The sequence below is a fragment of the Zootoca vivipara genome, chromosome 15 (assembly GCF_963506605.1).
Source record: "Zootoca vivipara chromosome 15, rZooViv1.1, whole genome shotgun sequence".
Lineage (NCBI taxonomy): Eukaryota > Metazoa > Chordata > Lepidosauria > Squamata > Lacertidae > Zootoca > Zootoca vivipara.
In genome coordinates, this window is record NC_083290.1 from 27,596,985 (window position 1) to 27,615,323 (window position 18,339).

At 43.3% G+C, this 18,339-nt stretch overlaps 2 protein-coding genes across 5 annotated transcripts in view; one reads left to right on the plus strand and one right to left on the minus strand.

Moving 5' to 3' along the window:
• LOC118096862 (ubiquitin carboxyl-terminal hydrolase 28) overlaps positions 1–10,521 on the minus strand; it is a 34,066-nt gene extending 23,545 nt beyond the window's left edge. Inside the window, exons 1-7 of one of the 4 annotated variants that reach the window (XM_035139170.1) lie at positions 10,429–10,521; positions 5,443–5,520; positions 4,386–4,518; positions 3,360–3,477; positions 2,625–2,787; positions 1,131–1,217; positions 493–630 (exon numbers count right to left, since the gene is read on the minus strand). In XM_035139170.1, the coding sequence (XP_034995061.1) occupies positions 493–630; positions 1,131–1,217; positions 2,625–2,787; positions 3,360–3,477; positions 4,386–4,518; positions 5,443–5,520; positions 10,429–10,491 (780 nt within the window). In that variant the 5' untranslated portion in view covers positions 10,492–10,521. Of the gene's footprint in view, positions 1–492; positions 631–1,130; positions 1,218–2,624; positions 2,788–3,359; positions 3,478–4,385; positions 4,519–5,442; positions 5,521–6,605; positions 10,392–10,428 lie in introns of those variants that run through there. The other 3 variants (XM_060268549.1, XM_060268548.1, XM_060268550.1) reach the window with 3 other exon arrangements.
• Positions 10,522–11,796: 1,275 nt separating this feature from the next.
• Positions 11,797–18,339, plus strand: part of HTR3B (5-hydroxytryptamine receptor 3B) — a 36,311-nt gene continuing 29,768 nt past the window's right edge. The window contains exon 1 of the mRNA XM_035140019.1: positions 11,797–11,860. Within this exon, the coding sequence (XP_034995910.1) occupies positions 11,797–11,860 (64 nt within the window). The remainder of the gene's footprint in view (positions 11,861–18,339) is intronic.

Consider the following 18,339-nt stretch of genomic DNA (forward strand, 5'->3'; position numbering starts at 1 on the left):
AACTTCGGGGTTAGCATGAATGCGTCTCCAACCCTCCTGTTCACAGAACGTAGCACTCCTCATAATAGCTGGGAAAGGGGGAAGACAAAGAGAAGCTTCCTGCCCCAAACCACTTTAAGCATGTCTTCATGGTGGGGCCCAGAGACTAGAAAACATCCCATCTAAGATGTAGGGAGAGAGAACGTTGAGATGCTCCTGCTACCCTGTTTCTCATATTTTAAGACATACCCATAAAATAAGCCATAGCAGGATTTTAAGCATTCAAGGAATATAAGCCATACCCCGAAAATAAGACATAGTGATAGGCGCAGCAGCAATGCCAGCCGTGGCAGGAGGAGGAGGAAAAAAATAAGACATCCCTTGAAAATAAGCCATAGTGGTTTTTTTTGAGGAAAAAATAAATATAAGACATGTCTTATAATATGAGAAACACGGTATGTTTTAAAGTCACACACCCACTTTATAGATCACAATCAAACCCATCCTAATTACCTGCTGCTCCTCAGGTGAACTGAATGCACATCTGAGACGGTCCAGGGCAGCAGAAGGGTCTACAAATTTACAGGGTGTTCCCAGCATTAAAGCAAAGAGATACTGAAGTTCCTGCATGAATGCGATGTTCCTCTTTTTCTGAATGAAAAAGCACAATGAATTGCAGAAATGACAACCTGAGCAATCCATTGTAACAGGAGCTAGTATGTTACCAACAGAAATAGCACAGAGGTCAAGATTGCTGATGGCAAAGGCAAGGTATAAACAGAGAAAAGACAAGTACTGGGAAGCTGCCCATTTAGTACTCAGGGCAATATTCAAGGAGGCCGAGAAGTTTGGAAACACTGAAAGTAAGCAGTTAGAGTGTGTCTAATGCATTACAATGCAAAAATGTTAAAGATTATTCATACACAGTCCCTTACTCTGCCTGAAATAATAAACTAGATATTGAAGAAAACATGATACCAGCTGTGGCAAAACAAACCAGCCTCAAACTCTGAATAAGTCTGAAGCCAGTTTCAAACCAAGTACATGTTTTAGATTCATAAAGTTATCAAAATCTAGCCAGGTCCATTCTAATTTTAGACAACACAACTACAAGAAAATGAGCAACCTGCCCTTGTTCAGATAGCACTTACGCTTTGGCTTTGACAATTTTCCAGTACGCTCTGTGGAAGGGAGTAGCTAAGAACCAACCGGCGGAATTCTGGCAGCTGGAAGAGAGACTGACAAAAACCCTTAAATTAAACCACTGCCTCATCTGATCAAAGCAAGACTGTAATTGGATCTCAGTTCAGAACACAACACTCTTTGTAGGCCAGCGTTCATGATAAGTTCAAAGGCTATGCGTTTCCTACACATTTTTTGATGTCACAGAAGCATGTGTACACCGTGTAGAGACAAACTGCTGCTCTGAAGTGGACCTTAATCATGGTAACAGAAAGATGTTGGCATGTGCTCAGCATTCCCACTAAAGCCAGTGAAACATACAAAGCACTCCCAATCCAACTGACTTTTAGAAGACATCTGAAGGCAGCCCTCTTTAGGGAGGTTTTTAATGTTCGATGTTTTATGGTGCTTATTTAATTCTGTTGGGATCAGCCCAGAGTGGCTGGGGAAACGCAGCCAGGTGGGTGGGGTATAAATAATAAATATATTTATTATTATTATTATTATTATTATTATTATTATTATTATTATTGGACCCCATGGCAAATAGGCATTAGAGAGAGCTTGACACCATCTTCTCTCATGAGAAGGCCAGGGTCTCTCTCTCACACCCACCCACACCCCAACTCTTATATAAAAAAGTGCTGCCAAACTACCACGGATCCGTTAGAATGAGGGTGCAGTACCGTCTGCACCCCACCCCACCCCCATTATAAGACAACTCTCTGGCAGAATCCTGATCTCTGGCTTTTCTTGATGTGCCATATACGTGGCACCTAGAATTCAAACACCAACTGGTAAATTGCAAGTGGAAGTCGTAATAATGCTTACCTGTTTTGCACACATCACACCAAGACATAAGTATTAAAGAGAATGCTGAATGCAATGGAATAATATGTCTGACCACAACCAACCTTAAATTAACACCAAGTATCAGATGCCCTAGCACAGGGATGGAACTTCTATCAGCCCCAGCAAGCATGGCCAATGGTCAAGGATGGTTTATTTAAAAGTACTTCAAAGCAACTTAAAAAACAACAACCCTAAGCAGTGTATAAATAATATAAAGCATAAAAGCAGCATCCAATTTTATGGATCAGGGAAAGAATGTACAAGGGTTCTTGGGCCTTTAACTCCACCATTTGACCAGCAGGAAATGGCTGGCTCCCTACAGGAAACATGAGGTAGTCTTGGGGCAGGGGAATGGAGCAATAATGACTGTACTCACTCTAATTGTATGCTATGCTATACTATACCATCACCACCCCCTCCAGGGCAGTCAAGTTGTGTTATGCAATGCCCCCATGGCAGCCAGTTTGTGACTAGTGCCTACAACACTCAATCACAATTTGAAATGTACCCAATGGCCCAAGTAATCTCAGAGTCCAGCAACATCTAGAGGGCCACAAGTTCTCCATTTTGCCCTGGCAGATGGCACTCAAGAACTAGAGGCACCATCTTACCTGTATTACCGCACTGAACCAGCAAGTATTTCCAATGTTTTTCATCCCTACTGGCCAGTCGCCTGCTCTCCTCCACTCACTCTGGGCAGCAGTCTCTCCCCAGACATCACACCGTTTCCGTTTGGACCGATTGTTGCTTTCAGCCACACTTGGTTCATAAACTCTGTCAGGGAACAACAAATCAACAAGTCAACGACAAAAATTACATTGTATTAGGGTTGTGTTCACACAAAACTTCCCATGTTTCTGGTTGGAAACTGCAAAACTGAAGAGTAGCTATATTTAACCCACCCCCAATTAACAGCATAGGCTGTTTTGGTCAGCTGTAGATTTGTTGTGGCAGGGCACACCTTTGTGGACTGACTTTTGATCATATTCTGTAGGGGTCAGATTACATTATCTGGGATAACATTGGAATGGGGTAGGTGGAGGACCAGACCATGTGGGAGATATACAAGAGGAGAACATCTTGCTGACCCGAACAGAACATGGGTAAACAGTGGCAATAAAGACCATTCTTCCACAGTGTGAATAAAATATAGTCCAAGATGCTTCACAGATACTTAGGGAGTGAATATAGCAATGACACGGGTATCTGCTGCCCTTTCCTGTGCTGACTGGTGTATTGTTTTACTGTTTGGTTGTTTGCTGCCCATGGATCCTTAGAAGAAAGGGCAGGATAGGAATTTGATAACAACATGCATGAAGAAAAGAAAAAGGCAGAGCACAGCATACACATTCACTGTTGCATTTGGATCTTTTTCTACAACTTGAACACTTGGAAAATCAAGGGCTCCAGAAGAAACAGCTTCCTGCAGATTAGCTTCATCATCTTCTGTTGCTTCAACTGGACCTGGAAACCAAAGTGGCTATCACTATTTAAGTAGAGTGAAGGTGCCCCCCACAAAGCCAGTCCAAGACACAGTATTTTACTGGTTTTCAAATAGGGAAGCAACAGTTTAAAAGCAAAACACTGCATAGGCATTTTCAAACTTCCCCATCTGATGCTTTCCAAAAGCACTGACAAAGACAAACTCCAAACACCACCCAAACACAGAGGCTTTTTAGGGAAGTTTTTAATCTGTGATATTTCAATGTATTTTGGTATTTGTTGGAAGCTGCCCAGAGTGGCGGGGGAAGCCCAGTGGCGGGGTATAAATAAAATAATAATAATAATAATAATAATAATAATAATAATAATAATAATATGGACAATTAAACTTGGACCATCATGTTAAGACAGCCACTTGCACAATGGTTTTCAAACTCACTCCAATGATGAGGACACACATCCCACAGGTGGTCAAAACGGTTTAATCCAGATTTTGACTGGAGGACTGTTTGCAACTCAAGTTTCTTGAGTTCTAGATGAGGGCCTGGCTTGCAGCCAGCCACATGTAAACTCATTTCCCATCTAACAGAATTAATGTGCTCTCATCCATGTAAGCATGTAATTACAAAAACACTGTTCCTATTGCTATCTCATCACAATGTTTCCATTTCAATCTATTGCCCCTTCAGCCCATCATCATAACAATGAAAATGGAATGATCAAGCCTCTTCATCTAATCCAACTGTTAATGGGTCCATTAATGGGTCCCCTAATGGGTCCATACTTGTCTTAAATAGTCCCAGCAAAGAGTCTCCTTATTAATGGGACTGAGCCTATGGCTCAAGTTTTCACAACCTATATAGAGCATTCCCCAAAAATGCATCCAACGGTGGAAAGAATATTTCAGGCAAAGGCAAGAAGTCACCTACTGGTTGCCTCATTTTTGCCCACTGCACTTCCTTCACAGTCAGATGGTTCTGCAGCAATGGCTTCTTGCCCTGACTCTTTAGCGTGGTGTTCTGTGAGGAAACTAACAGCTTGAATTAAGTTTCCATCAGCAGCCTAAGGACAAAGGACAAAGCATTTGTGCAACACGAGAAGAAAATATGTACAGGACGAAGCATTTCAGGTCAACAATTGCTTATGCAGGACACTCACTGGAAAAATTAAGATTTAAAGTGCAGCACAATTCCCACCCTGCCCTGTCCTTCACTATTCTAAAGAGATGTGGGGTCCAGCTTTAAAGAAGGGCAATAAAAATGAAAATTCAAACAGGAACCACATTTTGTACATGCTCCTAAAAGGGTCCTATTATATCCTGAGCTAGGAAAGGCTCAGGCAATGGTGGTGATCCTCTCTGGAAGTGCAATACAAGTGCAAGATAATGCCCACTAAAAAGCTACAGTGGTCCCTCGACTTACAAACTTAATCCGTTCCGAATTCGTAGGTCAAAAAGTTCGCAAGTCGAAAAGTGGTTTCCTATAGGGAAAAAAATATTCGGAAAAATCCGTAAGTCGAGGAAACCACATTTAAAACTGCCAACAGTTTCTGTTAGGATGTAGAAAAAATTGTAAGCCTGCGACCATTTGTCCCGTTCGTAAGTCAAAAACTACGGATGCGAGTAATTCGTAAGTCAAGGGACCACTGTATCTCTGCACATCCTTCTTATTCTAAGTTGAAGCAAATGTGACATGTTTAAGATGGTGCTTTTTAAGGTCAGGAGTGGCAGCATGGACAGCTGTCTTTATACTGTTGTTTTTCCTGGCTTGAAGCAATCCCTTTGGGGAAACATGGCTGCCTCTGCTGGCTCTACAGGGTCAACACAAAGAGTGCCAAGAACACAGCTAGAACACAGGCAGCAGAGATTAAGGGGAGGGTGATTAGGACGCAACAGTGAAGGAGGAGGCAGAGGAAAGGTGCTTGGTGAGCATTCTGACATTCATGGTGCAACAACCAGTGCCACCAAAATGGCAGAAGAATACTTACCTTCAGGGCTGTGTGGAGGAACGAAGGATCCTGAATGCCTGTGATCTCTCTGAGCTGGTTGATGAGCACATTGCCATTCTACAGTCACATGGGACAAAGAAAGTACATGTCAACAAGGGAATAACAATAGAATACTTACAGAGAGGCAATATCAACATTGTAGTAGACCAGCCTTCTCCAATCCAGTGCCCTCTGGATGTTGCCGAACTACAGCTCCCATCAGCCTTCACCACTGCCATACAGGCTGGGCTGATGGAAGTTGGAGTCTATCAACATCTGGAGAGTGCGTACCAGGCTGGGTACATCAGCACAGTTCACACATGAGCTAGAGCGAATGATTCAATAACCATGCATTTGCCTAAGCTTGCACTGTGAAGAAAGAAATTACAATCCCTAGCTCAAGATTTACATCCCAAACCAGTGACCATGGGTTATTTTTGCTCCTAAAAACCATGAACTGTAGCCAGGGTTTGATATTGGCTTATCAACTGCAGTTTGAGAAAAACACATCAAGCCCTACGCTGGACATGCAGCTAAGCCAGAAAGTATGGTTTGTTTCTTCTGCATACAAGGAAGGAGGGCTGACCAATGGCTCTGTGCGTGAAGCACAAAAAAAGGAAAGTTCAGTGGTTGCCTCCACAGGTCAATGTACCTTTCTGGACCTTTCTAGATGCAGACATTTGATCACCTAGACATACCATTCAGCATTCTGTCCAACTCAAAAGCTTACATATTCTCTAAATACCACTAGGCATCAATACTTTTAAATGCAACATGTTCCATTTCATGCCTCAGTGAAAGCTACCGGTAGCTCCTTATTAGAAAGGAGCATGTGCCCTTTAAAGGAGGAATTATAGCCAGGTCAAAGCAATACCAGTTTAAATATCCTTTTACCAGGGTGAGGGACCAGCAGTCTACATATTTATTCCACCAAAAAGCAGCAGCATATGCTATCAGATGTAAGCAGTCCAGGAATTTGCAGGGGTTTGATGAGGAGCTATTTTAAGCCGGCTGCACATGCCATTTAGGTTTGTCATTTCTCACTTACAACAAAGTGCCAAAGATATACAGCACACTAGACCCTCTCCAAACTGCCCTGTAACCAGTTGGCTGGTGGAGTTAGCATGATCTAGCTTTTCTCTCTTAAAATGCAGAGACATCACCTTGCTGACAACGGTCCGTATAGTTAAAGCTTTGGTTTCCCAGTCGTGATGTATGGAAGTGAGAGCTGATGGCCGAATAATTGATGCTTTCGAATTATGGTGCTGGAGGAGACTCTGTCTTGAGAGTCCCATGGACTGCAAGAAGGTCAAACCTATTCATTCTGAAGGAAATCAGCCCTGAGTGCTCACTGGAAGGACAGATCCTGAAGCTGAGGCTCCAATACTTTGGCCACCTCATGAGAAGAGAAGACTCCCTGGAAAAGACCTTGATGTTGGGAAAGATTGAGGGCACAAGGAGAAGGGGGCAACAGAGGACGAGATGGTTGGACAGTGTTCTCGAAGCCACCAACATGAGTCTGACCAAACTGTGGCAGTGGAAGACAGGAGTGCCTGGTGTGTCCTGATCCATGGGGTCACGAAGAGGCGGACACGACTAAACAACTAAACAACAACAACAACACAGCTTTTCTCCACTCTAGAGGTTCTATGAAGTAGGCTAGCTGATTAAGGAGTAGTTGCATAGCAACATCTAGGATCAAATTACTCCAAATTTTACCTCAAATTTAATATTTCACGCTGATACATTTCCATTCAGGTAATGGGGGGGAGGGTCAGGAAACAGGTCTCATTAATTCCCAAGGTCTAAAAAGGTATCCAGTCCTTTTTATCAAAATATGAAAAAGGCATGCAAATTCACCTATCAACAAACCAAGCTAGGCCCAAATAACGGAGATCAAATAGCTGATTTTCAGAAAAGTTTGGCTAGCATTCAGAAAGGATAGCTATCCAAGCAACATTTTTAAACAGCAAGGAAAACAGGTAAAGACAAACTGACAGGTAAGGAACCCCCTTACTCAGATACTGGCAATTATGAATCTCACATCCAGAGTCCCAGAAGAAAAATAAAATACAGTTTAGGAATCATTACATTATACATAATTATCCCACTCTCACTATGTTCACGCAACCCCTCTCCCTCCAAAAGAGTATACTCCAGATGCAAAGACATCATTCAAGTTCCAACCTATTTAGATCAATTTATGTCCCTAAGGCACCCTGTTAAATTATTTGTCAGGAACTGGTTTCTTTTTAAAAAACAAATTGAAATATTTATAGGCTGCCTTTAAGGGCTGAAATCCTCACCACGACATTTCCCCCCCAAAATCAAATAGAACACTAAAATCAGCACTAAAGAAGCATCTAGCTCAATAAAATACTAATCACAGGAATATCATTCACTGAGCATCACACACAACTGGTCAACATCCAATGGCACACAGCAAGTCATTTTTGTAATACTGGGAACATCATCATTCTGTGAAGATGCTACAAGCCTGCCAAAAACCTGTCTTCTCCTCAGAAAATAATTTGACATCATCATGACCGATCATTAAAATTAGTATTAGACTATGATTAATACTCACCATAACAAGCAACAGTGAAAGGAATTTCATTACCCAGAGGTTTAGTAAGTTTTATTTTAAGTTCAGTGACAAAGTTGACCTACCACTGGTTGGTCAAACCACATAATTGGTAGTTGTTAATAGTTATTAGTGAAAACCACGTGCTTCTGTTTAGTACAGTGAAAGCCAGACACAAATATGACTTCATTAATATTTTAAAAATCTGTAATATTTTTCTTTCTTTCTTTCTTTCTTTCTTTAAGGAAACTTAGATCCATTGAGGTGACTAGGAAACATCTTAAGTTCAAATAAATAAATAAAAATATTTATAGTTATCAGATTCACAAGCTTCATTTGGTACCACAAAATGGGCTGCCAGGCCAAAAACAAATCCTATTCATCATCTTTATGTTTTATCTATTTATTTTATTCATTTGATTGATATCATGCCTGTCTCCTGAAGCAGCCCAGGGCACCAGACACAACAATGATAAAACATTAAAAAGCAATCTAAAAACAGTTCCTTCCAACGATCTTGGGATGGCGAAGAACAGTGTATTTCAGACATCTGAATAAATATTCATTCCCGAATAAACAGGAATGTTTTAAAATTTCTCCTGAAAGCCAAAGATAAGAGAGAAGTGTCTCATTAGGGGTGACATTCCAAAAATGGTGAACTGACACTGAAAAGACCCTGTCAAAGGTCAACAACCAGGCAGCCCTGAGTGGCACCACCACCAATAAGGTCTCACCTGCCAATTTTAGGGTCGGACATGGTGGATAGGCTTCATAGGCAAGGACTAATACTTTGAATTTGGCCTGGTAGGTCATTGCCAATCATTGTAGCACATTCAGGACCGGTGACCCCATAGTCCAATTGGGCTGCCCCACTTAGCAGCGTAGCAGCCACTTTTTCCACTAAGCGTACAGACATCTTATCTTGACGTAAATGAAACAAAGACACTCTTTTAACAGGAGCAAAAAACGTCATATGCGCCACAAATTTAAGGGATGGTTGTATTACCAGGGCATCACCACCACAAGCAGCAATCCAGCCACAGAGTTTGCTACCTATGTACAGATAAAGTCACAGCTACCTTTTCAAACAGCTTCACTAGCAGCAGCACAGTTCAGTGTGCAAAGTGGATCTTGCTTAGCTGAATTTTTGCCACTGAAATCCACAAGGCAGAACCAACAGATCTGCAATATTCCTACATATCAGAGTGAGCGCATGTCTACTGCTTGCTCAGCTGAACTTTCCAATAATAACCAAGCAAATTCTTTGTCTTTACTATTTTCATTGGGCCAAAGGTCCTCAGAGAGATCTAGAGCAATGTAAGACCACCACCTTAAAATCATACATCTAGAATCCATTTAAAGCAGCCATAAATTTTAATTATCCCCCTACCCACAGTGATGCAGGAATGCTGAAAGGGGATTCTGAGGAGCAGCAAGGGAGGAGGAGGTCCACATCTATAAATGTCAAAGGTGCCTGAGAAACGCAAAACCCAGCTGGCAAAAGAAAAGTGTGTACAAAACTAGCAGATACACCATGAAGACATACATCTCTGAGGGGTGTGAAAGAAAAAAACAGCAAGCAAGTATTAAGATACTTTAAGTAGTTTAGAGAAGAGCAGGGCTTTCCCCCCTCCCCACTGGAAAGCACCAGAACTCAGTTCAAACACCTCTCAGGTGAGTGCCACTGCCATTATAAGAGAACAAGGGTGAGTTCCAGCATTTCTTTTTCTAGAAAAATAGCACTGGAGAAGAGCTGTTACTTTTAAAAAGTGTCAGCAAGGAAGGCAAAAAAACCCACCTCATCTCACAATAAACTGATTCCTAGCACCTGAAATTCCTTCCTCCCTCTTTGTTTGTCTGCTAATGATACGACCCCACTTTCAGAGTTTCCCGTTTAGGGAAACAGAAGACGCACAAAGAAAAAAGTCGTGTAAACCCAGGAAGGCCCTCCTCTTCTTCTGCCACTTACAGCTTCATCCATCAAGTATCATTCTAGGGCACTCTATTTAGGGCGCTCAAAGCACACTTTTACATGCAATATTGAACCAGCAGACTTTTTTGTGTTTACAGGAAAAAGTTATATAGATAGGTTACCAGCGATGGGTATAACAGCAATAAATAATAATCGCAATAATAATGTACTAATGAATATTGCTAATATTAACGGCTATGTCTGATTATATACAGACTAAGACCCGGGGTGGTTGGTTTTTGTTTTTTTTGGCGGGGGGGGGGGTAGGATAGAAGGGAGAAGGCAAAGAAGTGAAAAGGAAAGGAGGCGCGAGTTTTTTTCCTCTCTCCAGTATACCCTCGCGGGTGGCAGACCAAGGTAGGCGAACCAACTCGGATCTCTCCCTCTCTCACGAACCGCCCCCCCCCCCGACAGGTTCCCAATCCCTCACCCGTCCTTGGCTCTCGACAGCAGCCGCGCCCCCCTCCTGGGCCTGCTGCAGCTCGGCCGTCATCGCGCCCGCCGCCGCCTCCTCCTCAGCCACCACAGAGGCGACCCGAGCTCTCCACGCTCCACGCTCCCCGCAACCGCCGCCCACGGCAAGCCCCGCCCACGCCGCCAACCTATCAGCGCGCGGCAGAGGGCGGCGCACACCACCCCTTACCCAAACGAAAAACAAATCCGGCCGGGTCTCATATTTCTGAAGAGAGGTGCTCGCGCGAGGGGGCGTGTCGGGTTCGAGCCTCCACCGGCCGCGCCCCCCCCCTCGGAGCGAGGCGCGCATGCCCACGAGAGAGCTTTTTGCCTAGCGCCTCCTCCCGTTCCTTTTGGCTGAGCGGGAGCCGAACGCCGCGCGGGTCGCTCCGCCTCCCTATCGATTCTCTCCCCACGACGAGTCGCCTCCGCTCGAGGCGGCCGGTAATAGTCCGCACCCCACCCCCGCTAAACGTGAGGCGGAAGTTTTAAATTTCGCTCTCAGAAACAGTATATTTCCTTTAGTTCTTCTAATGCATTGCATTCAATAAATATTTATGCACATCAGAATGGGTTTCTGTCAGGGTGGATGGATTTGATTTGATTCAAATCGATTTAAATCACGATTTAAATCACCAGTCAGTAAGACTTGATTTAAATAAAAAAAATTTTTTACAGAAAGACTCATTCTTGCTGGTATAATCTTAATATTTACAACCAGATGAAGGTTTCATATTCAGGGTGGTTTTTCCTGTTATATAAAAAAATGACTGATTTGGTTATACTATTAGAAATATATAAATAATTATGAAATTATTGTTTATATTTGGACAACTTTTCTGCTGTACTTTATTGGAAGGAGAAAAACAATCATTTCCTTAATAACAATTAAAACATTTTAACTAAAACCATAACATTATAGCATATGTATCCATGTTTGTTAACTGATGTGGTTAATTTTTTTATATATACTGTATATAAAAAAAACTGAGTTTCAGCACACATAAAAAACTTAAAACAAATCCTTGAATAGCCCTTGGACTATAATGTAACTGAAATAGAAAACTATCTTTAGATAGATCCCCCCCAAGCATTTTATTTTAAAAATATTATTTAAATAAAAGAATGATTTAAAATTAAAAAATCTGATTTTTTTTTTAAAAAATTAAATCATTGATTTTTATCCATCCTGGTTTCTGTTGACATTTTTTTCAAATGCCACATGGACACCTTCCAGTTGCCTCACACTCAACAGCTCTTTTTTATTCGCCCAAGAGCAGAATTGAATTCCAACAAAGTGCTACTCAGAGCAAACCCAACGAAATGAATGGGCCTAAGTTAAATCATGTCCATCGATCTCAGTAACCCGCGTAGCCCAGCGGCCGCCATCCACACCGAAGGAAACAAGCGTGAGCGGTGAATTCCGGGTCCCGCAGTGTGCCGCTTGTTCCCCAACCGGCTGACCGGTCCACTGCTGCCTCCGCCTGCGCTCTCTTGCTGTGCTCCCAGCGGCCCGAGGAGCAGGAGGCGGTTGCCATGCCGCTGCCTGTGCCCTGGGAGTGGTGGTGGTGGGGCGGCGGGCACCAGATGTGGAGGAGGCCCCTCGGGAGCCACTCCTGCCACCGCCGCTCCTGCAGGCGACAGCAGCTCGGCGGGCAGCGGCTGAGGGGATTCCCGCAGGCTGAAGGGGAGGAGGTGGGGGCGGAGCCATAGGACTCAGACATCAGCTGTCTGGCGGGCGCAGCAGTGCCCCTGGTGGCCAGGCGCCCTGGAGCATTGCGTCGCCCAGCCCAGGCCTAGAGACGGCCCTGCGTGGTCCGACATTCTACCCATTACACAACATAGTGGCTCTTGTTCTTTGCATGCGGAAAGTCTCATGTTTAAACCATAGCATCCCCAGGCAGGGCTAGAAGAGACCCCATCTACAAGCCCTGACTCTCTCTCATACTTCCTAATTGTAATTATATTATTTTATAATAATAGATTGACTGTTATTGAAACATCCCAAAACATATACTTTGATAAAAAATTGTATGCTTGTAAGCACCATGGTTAGTGTGATCGGGGTTGCAAGAGAAGGGCCAACCACCATTTTGGGAAAATGTCTCCTACAAATTTAAGGAAGCCCCACTGTCTCCAAACCCATTTTTGTGGCCCAATTTTAAAATGCTGGTTTTAACCATAGATGGCGTGGAATCAGGATATCTTAAGACACGACCTTCTTCCACATATACTGACCTGAATCTTGAGATCCACTTCAGGGGTCCTGCTCTGGGTTCCCCTATCAAGTGAAGTGATTCAATAACAAAATAATGAATCCTCCGATTAAAATCACACAACAAATGACACCTAAAATGCTGTGTTACCATCCCATCATTTATCAGACAGCAAATCAGATACACCAGAAAAATCCAATTTGGCCCCCAGATGGCACTCTGACTATACAAAATGTGCATGGCAGCAGTAGCTTTGCAAAAACATTAAGGATAACAAATTAATTCTGAACAGGACGGGAGTATATTTTGTATATTAAAACATGTGGCAGGTCCACTAAATGGTTTCTACGCACTTACCCTTTCCATATGCCTGGGGGCAGCTTTGTACTAGCTCCCAATTTGCTTCCAAAGTGCTGGATTAGACCTTTAAAACTGCCTTGTCTCTCTATCCATGCATTGCCTCGTTCAACAGAGGGCTTTTTCCAGCTGTCACCGCCTCTTAATGCAAGGTGGGTACTTATTGGCGACCTCCACATTATAAAATTCTCTCCCCAGATAGCGTCACCATGTGCCAACTCTTACCCTTCAGATTCCAGTGGAGTCCTCCTGGTTTTCTCATTGTTCCGAGTGGGCAACTGCAAGGTCTCTTCTCCCTTCTTAGGGACTGCTACCTTTAAACTGAACTTGGGTGAAGCAACCCTTCAAGCAGAGCACTGCCCCAGACCTTCCATTGGCTTTTATCCGCTGGTTTAATGTGCTGTCTTATTATTTACTGCTTTTCTTTTCTATCTTTCTCTATAATTCTATTTATTATTGTATCTTATTATTATATGCCACGTTGAGGCTGTTTTGTGGTGAAAGGGGTGGTGATGGTGGTAGAAATTCCATTTTTTAAAAACCCCAATTGACCAACACACCCTAGTTATGAACTTAATTCGTCATTTGTCTAAGCCAGCTTTAACAGTAGAGCATGTCCTTCTCCAGTGCCTGTGTTACAGAGACATTTGTATTAGCGAGATTTCCCCACTAGCCGGAGCATTCCCATGGCCTGTGGGCCAGACATGCACAGAAGCGATTTCCAGCGCCACACTACCCATGTCCGGGGCGCTGGAAATCGCTTCTGCGCATGCCTGCAGTGCCGGAAATTGCTTCTGCGGCTGCGCAGATGCTGGAAATCGCACCTGCGCAAAAGCGATTTCCAGCGCCTGCACAGGCGCAGACGCAACTTCCAGCATCTACGCAGGCGCCATTTACCGCGCCGCAGGTGACTGGGCGGCTCGTGGGCTGGATAAACAGCCTCCGTGGGCCGGATCCGTCCCATGGGCCGGAGGTTGCTGATGCCTGATCTGGAAGGTCCCATGCTGGGAGAGGCTGATTTAATTCTATAGGGGGATACATGGGAACACCTCTCCCTAGGACCATTTTACCTAATTAATAGCACAATCCTAGGCACATCTTTGCAGGTGTAAGTCCCACTGTAGTGTTCAAAGGGACTTACTCCAGCATAAGTATGCTTGGCATAGGGTTGCAGTTTAAATCGGCAAACAAGCTCCTTCTAATTAGAGCTGGCCAAGGCAAACTTTTTCAGCAGGGGGCCAGTCCACTGTCCCTCAGACCTTGTGGGGGCGGCGGACTATATTTTGAAAATAAAAATAAAAAAGGAACGAATTCCTATGCCCCACAAATAACCCAGAGATGCATTTTAAATAAAAGGGACATTCTACTCATGTAAAAACACGCTGATTCCAGGACCGTCCGTGGGCCGGATTGAGAAGGCGATTGGGCCGGATCCGGCCCCCGGGCCTTAGTTTGCCTACTCATGGTCAAGATGGAACCTGTGGCCCCATTATACTTACAGAATCCAACAGGGTTGACAGTTGGACCTTATTTCACTACTGGCCAGGAGGACACTGTCCTCCTCCTCCATCCCACGTAAGGGCAGCAGGCTCATTTTTGGGGATGCATGACTCATAGCTTTGTTCTCTGAAAGAAAGGTATAGCCGGGGACTCAGGAGGAACAAATAGGGAGCTACTGATATTCCCCACCCAAGCATCTGCCACAGATGCTACCCACGCCACAAGCAGAAGGCACCAGCATACTCAGGAGGACCCCAAGCTTTATATAATAATAATAATAATAATAATAATAATAATAATAATAATAATAATAATAATTTCTTATTTATACCCCGCCAATCGGGCTGGGTTTCCCCAGCCACTCTGGGCAGCTTCCAACAGAATACTAAAAAATAATAATGAGAAAACATCAAACATTAAAAACTTCCCCAAACAGGGCTGCCTTCAGATATCTTCTAAAAGTCAGATAGTTGTTTATTTCCTTGTCTTCTGATGGGAGGACATTCCACTGGGCGGGCACCACTACCGAGAAGGCCCTCTGCCTGGTTCCCTATAACCTCACTTCTCACAGTGAGGGAACTGCCAGAAGGCCCTTGGAGCTGGACCTCAGTGTCTGGGCTGAACAATGGGGGTGGAGACGCTCCTTCAGGTATACTGGGTCAAGGCTGTTTAGGGCTTTAAAGATCAGCACCAACACTTTGAATTGTGCTCGGAAACATACTGGGAGCCAATGTAGGTCTTTCAGGACCGGTGTTATATGCACCTGTACAACAAAGTTTCAGGAGGGAAACCTCTAAGAGGTCACAACCCCCCCCCCCCAAAAAGAAAACCCCTAATGAGAAATGTGTTTACTTAGTGCCCGTGCAATGGTGACTTAGGTGGGGGGAGCAAAAAAAGAAAGGGTCGACTATCTTGAAAAAAAGGAGGAAGAGATACACACAGAGATTTAAAAGTTAGAGAGAATTCTCTCCTTTTCTGGTTAGGTAATTCTTTGGTTCAGCCTGCCTGAGAAGCTATTTTTGAACATTCCCAGGAACACAAGTGAATACTGCCTGTAGAAATCAATAGAGAAACCTGAGATTTTAATGTAGCCAGGAGTGAACACTGGTGCACAAACACACCCACCCAAAACAGCCTAATGAGGTCTGAGCATGCTCAGTGGGCACAGAATGCTGACTTGTTTGTGGGAAGAGGATGGAAAGCTGTGGTGGTGGAATGGGATGTAACCACTGGCATGTTGAACAGAAGCCAATGCATTCTGTATGGTGACATTTTGCTGTAGCTTTCCCCGAATGAAGTGCAGAGTGCCTGAGGACTGGGACATTTGCAGGGAAACCAAAATGCTTGTTCACAAAGCTATTGTACTACCAACCTTACTGTATGCTTGTGAAATGTGGACCATTTATAAACTCCGTCAATGGTGTCTCTGAAAATTTTTAAACATCACTTAGGAAGACAGACGATCTAATGGAAAAAGCAAAAATCACCTGTGTTGAAGCAATTATCCTTCAACATCAACTTTGTTGGACTGGTCATGTTGTTTGAATGACTATCATCTTCCAAAGCAACTACTGTACTGTATTCTGAACTTAAAATTGGGAAAAAATAATGCTGGTGCTCAACAAAAGAGGTTTAAAGATTCTCTCAAGGCAAATAATAATAATAATAAAGTAGTATAAACACCAACAACTGGGAATCACTGGCCTGAGAGTGCTCCAGTTGGAGAACAGCCTTTACCAAAAGTGCCACGGGCTTTGAAGACGCTTGAACTCAGGACGAAAGGGAGAAAAGTGTTAAGAGGAAGGCACGCTTGGCAAACCCTCATCATGATAAACTCCCCCCAAGAAACCAATGTCCCCACTGTGGAAGGACATGGGGATCCAGAATTGGCCTCCACAGTCACTTACAGACTCACTGTTAAAGCTGTGTTCATGGAAGACAATCTCACTTGGCTACGATCACCAAAGAAGAAGAAGATGAAGAAGATGAAGAAGATGAAGAAGATGAAGAAGAAGAAGAAGAAGAAGAAGAAGAAGAAGAAGAAGAAGAAGAAGAAGAAGAAGAAGATCCCAAGTGTCTTTGAGTGTTGCTCCTTATGTAGCCAAATGGACACACACACACACACACACACACAGACACACACACGAGCTATCAGGAGGCTTAGGAGAATTTCAAGGTTTCCAAAGGTAGAGCAGAAACTTTAGTTGGGGGTGGGGTGGGGTTTGCAACCATCTGTGTGCTTACAATGGGTCAATGTGAGCAGAGCATGCTTGGAGGGCATGGGATGCTAACAGGCTGTTCTTTCTTTTTGGGGGGTGGGGGAGAATGGAAAACCAAGGGGAAGAGGAAATTAAACTGTTTGGAATCTAGAAAGGGAACACTATGAGCATTTGCATCTTGTTGCAAGACCCACTTGTTGTGATATGTCTGTTGTGCACAGCACAAAGCACTTTGCTGTGGGCCAAATGATGAAGTTGTTCTCTGGGAGGGGGTGTTTCCTCATCCATCTCTTCTTCCCCTCGTCCACATCCCATCTCTCCCTGTCCAGATGTGGCATTTGGATGAAGGGGTGGGTGGGAAAATACACTTCTCCCCCCCAAAATGTGTACATCTGTCATAATTCCCATCATTTTCAGCTCCGCTGCCAAGGGAGTGAACAAAGGGAGCTGGCGATTAACTTCAAAGAACTTTGTTGGAGAGGAATAAAGATATTTAGGGCCTATTTTGTGAACTAATTGCATTTGCATATTTATGGGATTTACTGATATAGCAGTAATTAAAAACTATTTAGTAGTCTTAAAGGACACATAACTCAGTTGCTGTTTGCATAATAAACACGTCCCTTATTACGTTTATTATGTTTGCATAATAAACCTTTCACCATCTCGATAATTCAGATGGCCATTCCGGAGGGGCCAGGGCTAGATTGTTGCTTTCCTACTGAGCAGCATGAAGGGTGCAGCAGAGGGAGAGAGAGGGAGAAGGCACACAGAAGATCCTAGAATGGAATGGAAAGAGATTGTCCCAGGCACCCAACTCCTCTCTTGCCAGCTTCAACCTCTAGGATATTGATGAGGGATGGAGGACCATAGCTCAGGAGCAGAGAAAGTGCCTTGAGTGCTAAAGGTTCCAGGTTCATTCCCTGATATCTCCAGGTAGCAATGGGAAAGTCTGAAACTCCATTGAGTGTATTTTTTTAATGACCTTTATTGGTTTTACAGATTTTCCAAATACATAATACAGTACATACCTTATTTCTTTTAACCTTAATACTTTAACTCTTAAACGAATTTGTCCTTCCCTCCCTCCTTCTTCTGGTTTCTCTGCATTTTCTTTATATTTACGCATTTGTCATGTTTACATGCTATGTGTACTTAATACTACCCTGTTTCTCATATTTTAAGACATACCCATAAAATAAGCCATAGCAGGATTTTTAAGCATTCAAGGAATATAAGCCATACCCCGAAAATAAGACATAGTGATAGGCGCAGCAGCAATGCCGGACGCGGCAGGAGGAGGAGGAGGAAAAAAATAAGACATCCCTTGAAAATAAGCCATAGTGTGTTTTTTTGAGGAAAAAATAAATATAAGACATGTCTTATAATATGAGAAACACGGTATGGAATAATATTCAAAATTTCATCAATGTACATCCTTCAATTGTTGTAATATGTTTGTTTGATATTCTTAAATCCAAAATGAATGATTTTTAATAAACATTATGAAGTCTATTTCAGTCCCGTGAGTGTCTTTATTTGTGTATAGTTCTTTTCTATGTATGTTGTAAATTTCATCCAGTCTCTTTGGAATGC